At 37.1% G+C, this 17293-nt stretch overlaps 1 protein-coding gene and 1 long non-coding RNA gene across 6 annotated transcripts in view; one reads left to right on the top strand and one right to left on the bottom strand.

Moving 5' to 3' along the window:
* Positions 1 to 16589, bottom strand: part of ST7L (suppression of tumorigenicity 7 like) — an 83334-nt gene extending 66745 nt beyond the window's left edge. For 2 of the 5 annotated variants that reach the window (XM_072425664.1, XM_072425679.1), the window contains exons 1-4: positions 16400 to 16589; positions 13222 to 13344; positions 10410 to 10492; positions 1927 to 2089 (exon numbers count right to left, since the gene is read on the bottom strand). In XM_072425664.1, the coding sequence (XP_072281765.1) occupies positions 1927 to 2089; positions 10410 to 10492; positions 13222 to 13344; positions 16400 to 16568 (538 nt within the window). In that variant the 5' untranslated portion in view covers positions 16569 to 16589. Of the gene's footprint in view, positions 1 to 1916; positions 2090 to 10409; positions 10493 to 13221; positions 13345 to 16399 lie in introns of those variants that run through there. The other 3 variants (XM_072425671.1, XM_072425689.1, XM_072425696.1) reach the window with 3 other exon arrangements.
* Positions 16590 to 16655: 66 nt separating this feature from the next.
* Positions 16656 to 17293, top strand: part of LOC140322491 (uncharacterized) — a 12359-nt gene continuing 11721 nt past the window's right edge. Inside the window, exon 1 of the long non-coding RNA XR_011919201.1 lies at positions 16656 to 16704. This is a non-coding gene — a long non-coding RNA (uncharacterized lncRNA). The remainder of the gene's footprint in view (positions 16705 to 17293) is intronic.

Genomic DNA, 17293 nt, shown 5'->3' with positions numbered 1-17293 from the left:
GCTTTACATGTGCCACACTGCAAGAAGTATCTGACCCTATGCAGAAGTCCCAGGGCAGAATGAAGGTGTATGACAAGCAACTGCCAACAACCCATTTGCCAACAAGGAATAATAATATATTTTGTAATCATATAATATATTTTTGCAGATAAAATTTTAGTGTATTTTTTTTCAAAGTTTGTAAACCACTGTTTAATGCCTATAGTTAGCTATAGCTTTTGCGGTGCATTCAGTTCCAAAGGAAAATACTTTATTTTTTATTTACTCCAGCCCTTTCTCAAGGTCCTTAATATCATTTCTGATCATTTATTTGTAGCATGGATGTTGCTTACCGCTGTGTACATTGCAGGAGTCAGAGAGAAACACATAAGGACTAGTGGGAGAAAGAACATCAGGTAATGCTAATATTTAGTCATGTGATGAATTAAATGAACCTAATGCAAAATGTTGAGGTTTGTTTTCTTGGATATCTGAACAGGCAAACATTAGATCTTCGTTTAGGCAATGCTTACAGAAAAGTATGAATAATATAAAAACACAATGAAAATTGATAAAATATCAATTTTTCCTTTTGGACAGATCCAAATCCACAGATCCATTCATTTTCCCATCCAGTGGGGTTCAAAATCAAAGCTCTGACTATGCCACTCCATAACACCTCATTTTTTTTAGTGGTATTTTTTGGTGGATTTTTTTAAGGATTACTTGTCACATTGTTTTCTGTCAGATGATTCTGCATTCTCATCAAACACATTTTGATAAAATGCAGAATTCATTATTGACTTAATGTCTGCAATCTTCTTACACCCTAAGGCAGCAAATCATGCATATAACATTTCCATTATTATGCTTCAAAAGATAATTTATCACTCCACTGCACATTTTGCATAGGGTCTGATACAAGCCTATATGTTCAATGGCAAACTGCCTCAATTTATTAGAGTATGCTTACATTTTTATTATTATAGTTATAATCTATTGAAATTTTTTTTTCCAGAACAATGCCAAAGACTTTCCAATTTTGACAAAATGCTACCTAAAACTTACACTCTTTAATTTAGCAGATGAGAGGGCTGATCAGACAGGTGTAATTCTGTATAAATAAAGGAAATCTACAAGCAGCATATTTTTTTTTTCATAACCACTGTAGAATTCTCACAGACGTCACAGAAGAATATAAAATGACAGATAGGGTATAGAGCCAATAAATAATGGCCTCCCCAGGTATCCCATTCCAAGTGAGATCACTTCAGCCACATAATGACCAATATGGTATACACTGCATGTCATGCCAAAAAAACAGGAGGTAGTACTATTTGACAAGAGACATGCAATGTCTCGTTTGTCGAATACCTAACTCTCTGGCTCCTGGTGGCTTTTCATTTTTTCTCTAAACTACACTGCACATGCACAATGTAGCTTCTGTGTAGCTGCCGGGGGACAAAGTAACTCCTGCGCATGATGCTTACATTATCCAATCAGTGAGGAGGATCACCCTCACCATCTGCATGTCATGTCATGTCCCCCATTGAAGAGGTGAAAAGAAACTTTTCATTCCTATACAGTTATAATTGTATGGATTTACTGCTGCATACATAATAATAATAAAAAATAACTTATAATATATATTTTATGCCAGATAAACATGCAAGTGATTGCAAATTCCTAGGTGTCTAGAACCAAAGACGTCATGTGAAATCTGTAAGCATTACATTGAGTCACTACAGTTCATCCTACACCCGTGACCCTGTCGGAGTCAGTCAAATGGAAACTAGACTGTGAAGCTTCTGCTTTTTCCAGTCAGTGTATGCTGCTGAGGATCTTGAGCTTGTTCAGTGATGCCACATGACCCAGTCACCAACTGTTCCATTAATTTGTAGCATGCAATCAGTTTGGAAACTGCTATTTTCACTCACTATCAGTCACCTGACAAAGCTTGCCTGCTGGTCTCGCTGCCTGAAGTGTTGGGAAAAAATCCGTCTGCAGAGGTTCCTGGATCAATCCCTCCCATCAGGGGTCGTAAGTGGTTCACAGATACTTGCTCAATGAAAGATGTTCCATATTTCCGGAAGTAACACCACTCAAAAATCTATAAAACAGGAAACAAGTAAACAAATTCATATCACATTCTGCTATTGTTTTAGTTTCTGTCTCTTCACAGCTAAATGTGCTCAGTACAGTAACATGTGTATTTAACACTTTTTATTATTATTGCTCATCTGTAAATGATGTTAGCAATCCATCTTCTATCCAACCCTGGTTGTACTGATCAAATGAGTACCAAATGAGATTACAGCGCTTTCCAGGGAAAGAGGAACAAAAATATATTTATATTTATGTTTCAGAGATATATCATAAATATACAGAACACATATGGCAGCTACAGAATACACTGTACTAAAAAGCACAGTCCACTTAAATTGGATCTATACGTAGAAAAAAACTATACATAAAAAAAAAAAAAAAATTCACAAGAGACTAACTCTCTGGCTCGGGAGCCAATGGTGAAGATGGCTTGCAGCGATGAAAGGTCCAGGGCGACAGCACAAAGCAAGTATGTGCCATTATTTGCTGTTCATGTTTTGCTGTTGTTGTTCATGTAGCTGGTGAGCTATAAATAAGTTTAGTTTTGCTTTAAATTAAGCCAACATTACCTTCTTTTTTTCACTTCTATTTAGAAACAAAATTTCTATACTATTGTAAGTAAAAAAAAAAAAAAAAAAAAATAATACAATAATATTACAATAATACAAAAACAATTGGACCATGATTACTAAGAGAAAAAAAAGCTATTCTAATTTCAGATAAAATCACAATCAAAATGGTAAGTAGGGCAAACCTGACTATGGTTAGAAAAACAAAAATTACATCGGGTAATGCATTTTTTGTGGAGTGAGATCCTACATTTGTTTTTTTTTTACAAATTTTTGTGTGGTGAATCCAGAAATGACCCTGTTTTTTTGCTATCACATCCAGTTTTTACGATACAGGTAACCCTCCATTATTGTCAAAAAACATACAAATTTTACATACAATCAAAAAATAATGAAATAACTTGAATGAACGGTTTATTTAAAATTTATTTTGTTCATACAAAGGATTTATTGTCACTCAATGACATTTTTTTTACAGTAAAACGCTTAAAATAATTGGGTATGCGGTTAAGGTAAAACTTTACGCCTATAGCTATTCCTGGAGTGTTCAGTGTTAGGACAATCCCACCGGATGCTCCAACAATAGTTAGCCATTATATGTACATCCCATCTACCCTGATACCGTCCTTCCATGACCTTAAAATCTTGATGGAATCGCTCACCTTGCTCATCACTGACTGTGGCAAGGTTTTCCGGGTAGTCAGAAAGATGGCTATGCAGAAAATGCACCTTGATGCTCATATTGCAAGCAAGCATTTTGTAGCTCTCCAAGAGTTTCTGGACAATTTCTGTGTAATTATTTGCTCATGTGTTTCCAAGAAATATTTGACAATGGCTTTGAATGATAACAAAGCATTCTTTTCGACTTCTGACATTGTCCTGATGAAATGTTCATCTTTGATGAGTTGCCGGATCTGTAGACCATCAAACACATCATCCTTTTTTTTTCAAATGACAGGCTAGGAAATTGCCAAAATGAGGTACTTGAAACAGTCTCCTTCAATTGGCAAAGCTTTAACGAACTGCTTCATCAGACCCAGTTTCATGTGCAGAGGCAGGAAAATAATATTCTTTCTATCAACAAGTGGCTCATGTAAAATGTTTGGATCACCTGGTTTTAAGGCAGATCTTGGAGGCCAATTCATTTCCAGCCAATGCCTCTAACGAGCTCTGTTGTCCCAAATGCACAGATAGTAGGGATACTTGGTGTATCCGTGTTGCTGACCAAGAAGGAAGCATACCATTTTAAGGTCAACACAGATGACCCAATTGTGTTGATGATATTGCAACAACTCAGTGACTCTCTTAATGTCTGCATATTCTTCACAAAGAGAAACTGAATGGCCAGTTGGGACGGACCCACAGTGCTCAACCCAGACATTTTTTTAAGCTGGGTGGGAAGAAATTTTAGGCGGGTGGCAGTCCCTGTATTGTGACCCAACTCATCAGTAACCACCCAAAAACAGCCGGGTGGTTACTGAAAAGTGCCGGGTGGTGCACCCGGCTAAAAGGGGCTGAGGAGAACACTGGACCCAAATATACTGCCATTGTGAAGGAGGACACAATTTAAGCTCCGCTTTTAGCCATCGATGAATAGTCACGATTCAGTTGAGTTATAGATTGGAATTCCCAATTCCCCCTTTAAACCAGGTATGTTATGGTAATACACAAAGCCACTGTTCTAAAGTACTGCAGAAATGCAATTTCTCTGGTTCGAAAGTAGTTTTTTGTTAAAAACCTGACATCTACAAGCTTTGAATACTTTTGAATACAACCTTTGTTCCTGTTTCAGGCATGTTTTTCTCACGCAGTCTGGATGCTAGGAGTTCTGAAGCCTTCTTCGATAGTCCCAAATCACGTGCCAAATCACTCAACTCATGCTGATCAAATCCCTTACAAACAGAGTCCTCTTCAATTTCAAACTCTTCAAATCATCTTCAACCATTGTTGTCACCTAGTTCATCACCAAAATCATGTTGTTCAAGAGAGGGTAGTGTAAAGAAAACCGGCACTGGGATTTCATCTGAATGAGCCACTGGGCGTATAGCCAATGGTAGACTAGGATATTCTATGTTACATTTATTTTTCTTGTTATATCTTGAAGTTTTCACTATACAAAAGTAACAGTCACTGAAATGATCTCCTGGCTCTTGCCAAACCATTGGTATACCAAAGTATCCTGACTCTAGCAAACTTCCACTTTAAAAAATAAATAAATAAAAGGAACCCCAGTAAAGGGCTGCCCTCAAAGCTGCATTAAATGTTCTCCAAGTCTAAAAAAAAGTTTACCCCATTTTTTTTAATTTATTTTCAGTGTACTGCACACATGTGGGGTTCTTCCAATGTCTTATTTTTTTTTTTTTTTGCATTTGCCTGGAGACCAGAACATAAACTGGAATTCTTCCCCACTGATTTCAGTGGGATTCAAATTCGAACAGAAGCAAATCTGACCAACACTCCCAGGAACTAGAATGCTAGAATAATGAATAGCAGAAAACACAACCACAAAATGTGTTGTGCAAGTTGCTTTGCTCCTTCTCATTTGTCCACCACCCACCTTTAGTCTCCCTTACCTGGCAATAGAAACACTTTGGGGAAAACCTGAAAACTAATATAGCTAAACAATAATAACTAAAAATAAATAAATAAATAAAAAAAAGAATGGCACCAACTACAAGTAGGTTTTGAGAGTCTTTTGGAATCTGTTTCTGGACTACAATTTCGCAATGTATATGTATAATTATCTTTTATAATTGATGACATAAATGTTAATTCTGCTTTTATCCACAAGGTGTAAAAAGGTATAATCCCTATTTATTGTACAGCGCTGCGTAATATGTTGGCACTATATAAATCCTGTTTAATAATAATAAAGAATACAATACTGAGAAAAAGGCTTGTGTATTCTTTTGGGCAGAGCTAATTAGAAGGGAGACGTCAGTACACTTTGAGAGATGATGAGAGATTCATTTTCAGTGGAGCAATGTAAGAGTTTGTATGTTCCGAGTCCTCTGGTTACAGTATTATCTGGGAAAGTTATGATCTTTTAAAAAAAATGTGGTCCTAATTTTTGCTGAGCTTTGTATGTGCTTTAAGGAACTTTTATCATTAGGCACTACCAGTTATATTTGCATGCTGATTTGCGAGATTATTACACTTGTAATAGCACAACAAAACTGATGAATACTCCCAATTAAGGTTAACCTTTTATAACATCCTATGTCATGTCAAATAACCGTTTGTGCTATAAAGCTGGTCAAAGGCTAATAAATAAACACTGAAGGCTAAAACTGAATACAGGAAAAAAAACATTTTTGATGCCTGCATTGTCTTTATATATTCACATGGTTATTAAATATAGCAAAGGGAAAGAAAGGAAGAAAAGGAAGAAGAGAATTGTTTGCATAAATCCAACATATAAAACCAGCAAATTATTCCCTTACACTACGAAACAATCTTTGTAAACATACATACATTTTTACATACATACATGAAGCCAATCATTATGCAATAAATATCTGAATGATAAAAACAATACAATTTTTTTTTGTAGATTTATCTAAACTATCAGAAATCTCTCTTAACATTTAAATTGTGTCCCTTATTTTATTGTTATGATGTGATCCAATTTTAATTTGACATACATTTGGAGACATAATTGGACAACCACAGCGAATCAATTAAGAATTCCACAAAGCTAAGTGTATGCAAGCACTACAAGAAAGTCAGCAGGATTAAATAAACCATGTTCACAGTGTTTGCACTCAAGCAACTCTTGGAGAACTGCTCCATCTAGTGGTGAAATATAAATATAGTGATTTCCATTTTTTTACGTAACCACTGTGAAGAAAAAAAAAAGGTCCCATTTTGTTAAAAACCTGACATCTACAAGCTTTGAATATTTGCAGCCATGGATTCCTGCAAATAGACAGTATCAGTCCCTTGGTGAAACTCCTGAGCTAAAATTCCACTGACTTAAAAGCAAGTAAGCCTTCCGTTTCAAAAAGCCTTGAACATGATATATATCACAGACCAAGAGATGCCCCTGTCCTATAACAGACATAAAGTTACACAGACTGGAACATCCACCAGAAAATACTCGCACCTGTACACAAACCTGTCCAGGAGCCAGGTCGCAAGCATTTTACCATTATCTACTTGTAACACAGGTCTTAGATCATATCCAGCTGTAGACACCATTTTCTTATGTGCAGGCAGCGTTGATTGGGGACATCTCCCTGCCTTAATATGTATGCCTGAAAGCCAAACAGTTCAGTGTTCTCCCCAGCCCCTTTTAGCTGGGCGCACCACCCGGCGATTTTTAGCAACCACCCAGCTGTTTTTGGATGGTTACTGAAGAGTTGGGGTCACAAATCTAGGGGCTTCCACCCGCCTACAATTTCTTTCCACCCAGCTTAAAAAAATTTCTGGGTTGAGCACTGCAGTTGATAGGCTGAAATGTGAGGTTCTGCTCTAGACAGCATCAGCTCTAACCCTCTTTTTACAAAGATTCTTCTAGTTCAGTCCCAACAAGGGACGCATGCCACTGTCATGGCAATATCTGACTGAATCCAGATTGCATGGCCCAACATTGAAAGGGCAGCTAAATCGCCTGAATCCGAAGCTGTTTATTAGGAGACAAAATTCTTTGGGAGACAACGTTTCCTGGGCTGACAAGGCACCCAGGACTTCTTCCCAACTGAACAGACAGAGACGGATTTCTGAGACACCACTCCCAGTCCTTGGCATTTATTGGGTCTGTTGAGAGACTGGTTTGTCCTATGCAAAGAGATCAATACACTGCAGAGGTTTGAAACTGGAAAAGGGAACTGTCAAGACTCTCTTACAAAATCCATAGGACAATTGACTGAAGAGTTTAAACTGGAGACTGGAAAGTCTGAAGCTTCTTCTGAGGGAGGACCTTTGAGGATATGTGCAGGAACAGACCCATCCATCCTAAGTGATAAATCGGTTCCAGTGACAATTCATAAATATCCTTTACGTCTGTACAGTTGTGGATAAGAGGGAGGAGAGAGAGAGGGAAGCTGCTAATGAATGAAATACTAGCAACGACCCTGAAAAGAGTGTCCACCAGCCTCTTAACCACCTGGGCATTTCACTGATGTCTGGATTTCTGTACCAAAAGCGGTACACTGTTTTTCATGAATTTTTTTTTTTAAATTGTAGACCTGTAACTTACAGAAATATGTCCGAACAAGGGTCTAGTAGATATCATGAATATAAAAAAAAAAGTTTGAAACACACAATCATGTAAAAAAAAAAAAAAATTTACTTTTAATAAAATTAAATAAAAAACACAAAAATCAGCTTAAACAAGAATACATAAATCAAAAATACTGAAAATGCGATAATTTGGTATACTGTGTAGTAATATATTTTTCTGAAACACCTCCCTAGTGTGGTAAATTTTAAAAACTAAATTTTAAAACAGAGTCCAACATCACATACCTATAGACAAAACCACATAAATATATTTTGTATTATTTTGTATTGGACTGGATACAGGACTTTGTATTGAATCCAATACAAAATATTTGAATTTCCCGCTACGACCCCCATCGACGGGCACATGCACTGACATCATCAGGAATCGCTGAGGGACGCGAACGCCGAGTGCTCTAAAAAATCTTTAAAAAAAAAAATGTATAATGTAATGTAATTGTACAGTAGCCTATATAATATACATAAATATACATAAATATACATACATAAATATATAATACAATTACATATATATATATATATATATTTTATAAAGATTTCTTTGTATTGGACTCAATACACGTGAAGACGTGTCCGGAGGAGCTGCGGGGACCGGGTAAGTATTTTCTTTCAGTTGTAATCCGATTGTCATACAATGTATGACAATTGGATTGCAATATAACGTTTGTTTATATTTTTAACCACCTGAGAAAAGTTTGGGTTTAACACTTTTTGCAAGTGTTTTTACCCCGAACTAAGTCGGGTTTAACGCCCAGGTGGTTAATAAAGTTGTAGTGTCACATGATAGGTTAATAACCACCCTGCGATTTCTTGACTTCTTCCAGTGTTTTTAAAATCTCCTGCTCTCTGCGTCTTCTTGGTATCCCTCTGCGTACCACGTGACCACACTTTCCGAAGAAGCCAATAGGGCTTACTTTCAGGGTAGGGCTTATATTTGCCCTTTGCATGATTTGCATGCTTGAGTTTATTTTCGGGGTACGTCTATTTTTCAGGGAAACAGGGTATTACACTGCATTTATAAAGCGTACCTAAACTCAGAAATTTCACTTTTACATAAAAGAGTAGGAAACCCTTTTATGTTAGGTAAAAATTCTATTGTTTTTTTTTTTTCTTTTTTAAGTGCAACATGCAATCGAGAAAGAATGGGAGCACAAAGCCTCCCGGAATACCTACGTCACGCATCTCATGCGCAGAAGGAGCCTTTTCATGCAGAGAGAAAAATTTGCCGATCTCACACATGCGCAGTGAATCAGCAAGTTTTTTTTCACATCCTACATCACCCGATCTTGCGCCTGGGTCGGGTGATGTAGGAAGAAGAACCAGGAGGAAGAGGAGAAGATGGCGGCGCACGGAGCACTGGCTCTGGATCGGACTGCCCCGCCGGATTGAAGGTAAGTGAATTTTTTTTCTTTAAGGCACTTTTTAGTTTAGTTGCTCTTTAGGCTACGTATTTTAGCACAAAAAGAGACAAAGTAAAGTAAATTAAACACGTGTGCCATCAATAAAAACTGATTTTTTTTATACCTTTTTCTTTTGTTTAGAGGTCAAAAAAATAAGTAATATTGTAAATAAGTTTTAAAAAAAAATTTTTTCAATTAGCAGACAATGCTACTTAATTTAACCAAATTATGGTTGGATCCATAATCCAAATTTATTATACAAAACTATGTTACACCCATCAGATCACAACAGACAAAATTAGTATAGCCTAACTGCTTCTTTTTTAACTTAATCTCATAAAAAAAAAAAAAAAAAAAAAAAAAGTGCAAACTTAGTTTGATACAAATGAAATGGCCCAATTGACGTATATGGGCAACTCAACATGAAAATACATAAAGGCAATATTGAATGTTTCAATTAAACCACTTTTCAAAGTAGGTAGTGACTTATCTATGTAATGGTAAAGGTAGTGACTTATCTATGTAGTAGCTACAGGGCGCCATCTTGAGGCCCAATAAAACATTGCCCTAAATTAATTCCAGATGCGCTTCAGACTTATCTATGTAATCTTGAATTCAGTTATGTACTGTAAAATGCTAGAATAATAAAATGTAAAATTAAACAATAGAAAGATACCTCTGTGTTACCTGTGACCTGTAAAAATCACATTGTTTTCTGGTATATACAAGAAGTCATGAATAAGAATGGACAAAAATGATTAATGAAAAAAAAAAAACACAGCTTCACAAGCAAACAAGTGCAACATAAGAAGAAAATGTGCTGACAAATAACATATGACTCATAGAGTAACATGCAGACACAGAACAGTAACCAACAGATCACGCTATGCAATTGCTATTTTTATAAAAAAGATGATGGAAACAGTTCAGATATTTTAATGTAAACAACAGAACCTTACTGGTGACCAGCATAATCACAATTTTATAATCAGGCTCCTGAAAGTTGTTCTGGTCTGTATATTTCATTTTACCTGTGATGTGTGTGTGTATGTATGTACGTTTGTATGAATAAATATGTATAAAGTTATACACAATCACATATAGTACATACCAGTATAAGTCCAGATATCAGGGATGATGTGCCAGTAAGAGCAACATAGAACTTTGGAGTCAACGTACTAATGAAACCAGACACTGGAGAAAAAAAAAAAGAAAAAAAGTCTATTTTATAAAAAATAATTACATGCGTGTTAAATAACAAGATAAAGAAATATATTTGCCCTATTTAGTAACCATTACAGATATTACATTTAAGAATCAACTGTTAAAGTGGAACTAAAGAGAAAAACTAGAGCAGGGGTCGGCAAACTTTTTGGACTACTAGGCCATTTCAGGTCAAGAAGGCGCACTGGGCCAGAAGAAACAAGGTGTCCAAGGAAAGGTTTTTTCCAACAGTGACTGCAAGCAAGCAGCCTCAGTTTTCTGCTCATCCGCGGTGTAGTCTTTGTACGTGTGCGCATGCTTAGCATCGAAATGCCCCATGAGATTCGACCGCTTAAAAATGCTGTTGGTGTCGTTGCACACTAAACACAGAGCTTTTTTACCGCATTGGAAGAAGAATTATTTGTCAGTCCATTCAGGGTTTAAGACACGACATTCGATGTCAACCTTCTGGAGACTGGTAGCTGCGTGTTGCTTCTGCTCTTTAGGCATAGTATTCGGGTTTACTGTGCGGGAACTCGCGATAACGTGAAAATTCAATTAGGCTGGATGCAACAATAAATTACTAGGGGGGCGTTAGGCCGGAATGAAATACTGGCTAGGCTGTATCTGGCCTAAAGTCTGGAGTTTGCCTACCTCTGCACTAGAGAATGAAATGAAGACTCCATCTTAGGCGAACTGCAGTTGTCTTGCTTGAGATACACTTCTGAAATGTTCTTTTTTGTAATACTAATTTAAAAAAAAAATAACATAGGCAAGGAGAAAAAAAAGGGGGAAATAGGGGATGAAGAGGGAAGGATGTGAAGAAAAAGAGGGAATGGGACCAGAGGGAAGGAAAGCAAAGGAAATAGAAGACACCAAAGAGGAAAAAAGGGGATGGGGTAGCAATACAGGAGCTGAATATAAATGTACATATGTCTGGTCTCCCATTGTACTGTTGTAAGGCTTACTGGTGCTACCACTGGAGAGCAATCTAAAAGCTAATCTTAGAAAAATAGTTAGTGCATACTATTAACAGTATAGTAGAACAATGATTTTTAGCCAAAATAAGCTTGTAATGGTCATGTAAGAATTGGAGATGAGAACAGTGTATAGATGTTAGATATGTCATACAGTTGGAGTGTGGATGCTGATTTGTTCTGGATATTCATAAGGAATCATAATATCAGTTGTACTTAGACAGTATGAAAAGTGGGGTAAATTCAATCTTGTGGTCCTTCTTTTGGAGCTGTTTTTTTTTTTGTCACAAGTTCTATACCTTGTTATCCTAAAAATATTCCCACCTTGTTAAGGGCACAACTCAAAACTTAATTGGAAGAATGGACTGAGAGACACATTTAAAGTAATATTAAATGATCTACAGCTTCCTCAATAAAGTTACCTAGATATAAATTATGGACTAAGGGGTCAGGCTACTTGACCAACATAATATGCAGGAGATGAGATATTACAGTATCTAGAATAAAATTCTAGATATAATAAAAACACACCAGATAATGCCTACACCTACAGTAATCCACAGGCCCCTCCTAGGGTAGACCCCTCCTGGTAAGATCCAGCTACACCAGGGTGGTTTCCAGGAAAAGTCTCCCTATTTTTAAGAGCAACAGGGGTCCCTACAGGTCAAGATGGGGCTTCCCATGCATGGAAGTTCAGTTAAAAAACACTAAACAAGACTTCCACTGCAGAATCCATAAAACTATACAAAACACAAACAACCCATCTACAACTAACTTGCTCTCAAGGATTACAATGAAAAAGTCTATGTAAATTCTAGAAAGATTTGTCACAATAACAAACATGGTTAAGAGCTTGAGACTTCATAGAGTCCATAGATACTGAGGACTAAACTGAAAGATCAGAAAGCATTTTGTATTGTGGAGGAGCTGCCAGTCCATGTTAATAATTAGAGTAATAGGAGTCAAAAATTTTTACCAATGCCTCCTCACCCAGTGACAGGAAAAAGAAGTATGGTTATTAAGCTCAAATAATTGCCTCAGACCTCAGAACAGCGTGCTTGACCCCGGAAATCATTCTAGGGGGTCTCAACCTCCACCTTCTTTGAGGAAGCACTCTGACATGGGACAGAAGTACAGAACCAGTCATTTATTATTTTGCCCAATATTGGCTGAAGGTTGCATCTCATCTGTAGTCTTGTGAGATAGGTTAAGTCAAGCAATATCAAGATCCAGGACTTGAAGCCATCTTCCATGCTGCTGTAACAATACCTTCCTAGAAGTTACAAAAACACTTTACTCTATAAAGTGTTCCAGGTCTGGTGAGCATAGGTGCAATGAACTTGCTGCAGTGACTTGTGTCCTAAATTGGACAACGTACTCAGGGATGCCACACAAACTTACATTATTCCTGTGATCCATTTTCTTTATTGTCTATTGAAAGCTGAAAAACTATCTGTTGAGATGAAAAGTTCATGTTCCATTCTAACTGTGAAATTCTAAGTGCCAGGCCAGACATTTCAATTTTCAAAACAGCAGAATTCTCAGCTTAGAACTGTGTAATCAAAGTTTCAATTAGGATCTGGTAAGAGTTTCTTATATGAAGGTCTTTATGTTCTCAGGAATATTGATACATATTCATAATAATGTGAAAACAAAAGCAGCAAGAACAGCACCTGAGCACTAGGTTCCACCCAGTCCCCTGCCTCGGGATGCAGGAAAGATACCAGTAAATGCCCTACTGACCTGCTAACAGGCTGACGGGACATTCATCACACTGTATCTTGAAGATCCCATTCTGGCAAGGATTGAAGAACAAGCTTTGAATCAGAGAGGAAGGCCCCAGCATCATATTCTCTTGGTTGGCGACTAGTGAAGGAGGAAGACGAAAGGTGTATTGCTGGCTCTTGCTAGAATCCCTTGAACAATGGGCAATTTGTGTCTATCAGGTCGTTTACCACTGATGCCAACAATCTTTTTGGCTATCTATAAAGGTGACATTCTTCTCACTGGCTAGCAATGTAGGAGGCATTCTTCTTGCTGTGAGCTGCGCATATAGTATTTACAGTAGGAATTCCCTGGAAAAAGGTATTTCAAGGGTTTCTCCACATTAAAAAAGTCAACAAAAGCTTATAAGGGGATTCATTAAACATTAGTTTCTTGACATCAATGGCAACTAACTTAAGGGGGAAACTAATAGACTTTGCTATTTATATCACAATCACAACAATACCACTGTGCTTCTATCTGAGTTTTTGAAGATCTGTTTTTCAGTAGGAAAAGAACAGAAACACAGGAGAATACCATAAACGAATATTCTGCAGTTCCTGCATATAATTCCTGGAGTATTCCTTTAATTTTTAAGCTATTCCAGTTCACTTGCTGATTTAGAATCTAAGACCACCACATTTTACTATAGTGACATGAGTCACAGTAAAAGAGTGCTCTCACTGAATAAGCATGTTAACTAAGCTTACTGAAAATATGAAGTGATGTGTACTGTCATTGCTAACCTTATGAAAAGTAACAGCTTCCTGTCCGTCTCTGGTTTCTATAACGTTTTAGGTCATCAGGTCAACAAGGGAAACAGAACATTCAATTCATCAATGAAATTGAAAAGTACTTTTATAAGATTATGTAATGCTTTTGGTAGCAAAGTTGGAGAGTTCATTTTTTTTTTCATGGATACAGCTCCAGTGCAAAATTTCCTTAATAGTGGGAGACAAGCAGCTTTTTTTTTTTACCTCCAGTAGGTGCCTGCTTTAAATACAGACCTGGCAATGGGAAAGTTAAGCATAACTTGCAATTTTTATGTATTATCAATAAAACAATAATAATATTTTAATAAATTCTTATAATATGAATGCCAATTTTCACCTTTATATCGTACTAAATTCATGAACTGTACTAGAGACAAAAAACAAGGGAGGCGCAGCCTGACGTCAGTGTAGTCTTAAGTTGTATGGGGCAATCAGTGCCGAGCCGTACGCTTCAGTATTGGTTCACCATTACAACAGTCACCCCACTCCACGAATACCGATTCTCATCTGATTGTTTTGTTTGTTTCTCATATGCTCTTTTAGTTAAGTACGACCTTAAGTGTGTATTTTCTTTAACTATTTTATATAATTGCATCAATTAGTTCGACTTTGATAACTATCATTCCTTGTTTGGAGTTAGATTAGAATGAAATAAACCCATAATGAGTGAGGAAAAGCAAACAAATATTTCGCATTTCTTTACTAATATCAAAGATAATGCAACTAACGATAATAATAACAGTAGTAATACTTCACTTAATCGTAAGCTGATCAATAAATCAGAGCCTCCACAGTCCTTGTCAGGCACCATTAGGAAGATCAATAATTTACAAATGTATTTATCTTTTTTTTAAAAAAATTCATATTAATAGTCCGCGGGATTTAAAATTATGAATTTAGTGGTGCGTGAGGTCGGAAAGGTTGGTGATCGCTATTCCAAGTAACCACTGATACCAATGATCATTTCTGCAGTGTGTAAACAGAGGGCATTCTTTCCATTGACCTCTCTTGCAGACCGCCTGTCCTTTCTGAGTATGACGGGCTATCTCTATGCAGCACCTAAAAGGATGTCTCTATTAACAATAACACTTTTCTGGCCTTTAATGATTTCACAACAATTAAAAAAAAAAAAAAAAAAAAAAAATATATAGAACAGGGACATTCAAAAATATTCTCTTGCAGACCGCCTGTCCTTTCTGAGTATGACGGGCTATCTCTATGCAGCACCTAAAAGGATGTCTCTATTAACAATAACACTTTTCTGGCAAAAAATTCATATTAATAGTCCGCGGGATTTAAAATTATGAATTTAGTGGTGCGTGAGGTCGGAAAGGTTGGTGATCGCTATTCCAAGTAACCACTGATACCAATGATCATTTCTGCAGTGTGTAAACAGAGGGCATTCTTTCCATTGACCTCTCTTGCAGACCGCCTGTCCTTTCTGAGTATGACGGGCTATCTCTATGCAGCACCTAAAAGGATGTCTCTATTAACAATAACACTTTTCTGGCCTTTAATGATTTCACAACAATTAAAAAAAAAAAAAAAAAAAGGTAATATATAGAACAGGGACATTCAAAAATATTCTATGACACATTTACTGTTAGTAATCTATTTCAGTCTAATTGTCTAACACATTTACAACTTTATTATTATCATTACACAGTCACTTTCATATCATAACATTGCTGCATATGTTCACTATTTGTTATAACAAGTTTTGCCTTTTTGTATTTCCACATCTGTACTCCCTACCCTTAAATGAAACATTCTAAAAGTTCTGACAAATCTAGAAAGAGCTTTGTTGCCCAGGGTAGGATTTAGGATGGGACCCCAACAGACAGAATTGCAGGGGGTGCGAGTTATTGGAATGCTGAGCATGTGGGGTTTGCACTTCATATTCCCCCATTGTATTTACAATAGTCTGTGCCTTATATGACAATAGACTTTTACATTTGTTTAGATTCTGTAAAATACAGGTCATAACATTCCTCAATAATTATATACCATTCTAAATTGTCTCAGCTCATATGTATAAACACAGAATTCAACAGAAAACCTGACGTTCAATTGACAACTTGAAAAATAGTATTCCATATTAGGACTATTGGGAAAGAGATGAATATATGAATTACAAGAAATGAGTGTTTAATGGTTTAGTTATGTGTAGAGGTTCACCTAGAATTTCACATTAATCTGCCCAGAACACATGCACTAGGCAGGCTGGACCTTGTAGCCCTACAAACAGTAACACAGCGGACCCTATTTTGTGTCTGCACTGTAACTTCAGACCAGAACAGCTGCTCACTACGCCTGAATCCTTGTTGCTAGGCAACAGAGTCGAACTAATGGCCTGGGCCTATGCTAAATGGCGGTGCACTCACCGGCCAAAACAGTCTCGTACAAGCGGAGCGCAGCTCGGAAGTGGTAGAGGAGAACCAGGCTAGCCACCAGCAGCAAGAGCCATACGTAGTACCAATATCGGTGCAAGCAAACCTTAAGCCGAACCGTAAAATAAACAACTGAGGCGGATAAGTTATTAGATTCCGCCATGTTTGTTTTTTCCTTTCAGAGCTGTACCACAGACTTGGGTGTGTCTGTGTGAGGGGTGGGAGGGGCGCTGCACGGGATTGGAGGGTTGAATTGGCGGGATTTCATGCGACCACTGATGAGAGGAAAGCCTGTTTAGGTGAGGATTGCTGGGGTGTAGTGTGCGGGAAATTATTAAACTACGACATAGTATAATTCTCGCTGCAGATAGAGCCCTGTCATGGGACGTCGGGTTACTGTTCTGCATTAAACGCAAACTGCTGTTTATTCAGGTTGTCTGCATTGAGCAGGAAAGGAGCTGGTAGTTTAGTGGTAACTCCGGAGTACAGTTTTAAGGGAGAAACGAAAAACCATAGCTTGATTTGGAGGAACTGCCCCTCCCCTAAAATCATCGTCTTTCAAGGGAACAGAATATTCAATAGGCAAACAAAATTCTGTATTCTGTGAATCCACATTTTTGTTGCTATATACTGTACATGGAAAATTATTAACTGAAATATAATTTTGTGTGTGTTCTTTTTTTATGGTTGGCAGGGGTGTTAAATGTGTCAATATAATTTACAAAGTGTCCCTCCTGACAGATATATATATATATAATATCTAATATATCTCATGCTGCCTGTCATCCATTTCATCATGGATGTGTGACCGATTTTTGAAACTCAACCTGGATAAAACAGAACTCATCATCATTCCCCCCTCAAATTAAAAATCTCCCCCTGACATAT

Source organism: Pyxicephalus adspersus, chromosome 1 (assembly GCF_032062135.1).
Source record: "Pyxicephalus adspersus chromosome 1, UCB_Pads_2.0, whole genome shotgun sequence".
Classification (NCBI taxonomy): domain Eukaryota; kingdom Metazoa; phylum Chordata; class Amphibia; order Anura; family Pyxicephalidae; genus Pyxicephalus; species Pyxicephalus adspersus.
This window is presented reverse-complemented; position numbering and strand designations above follow the sequence as displayed.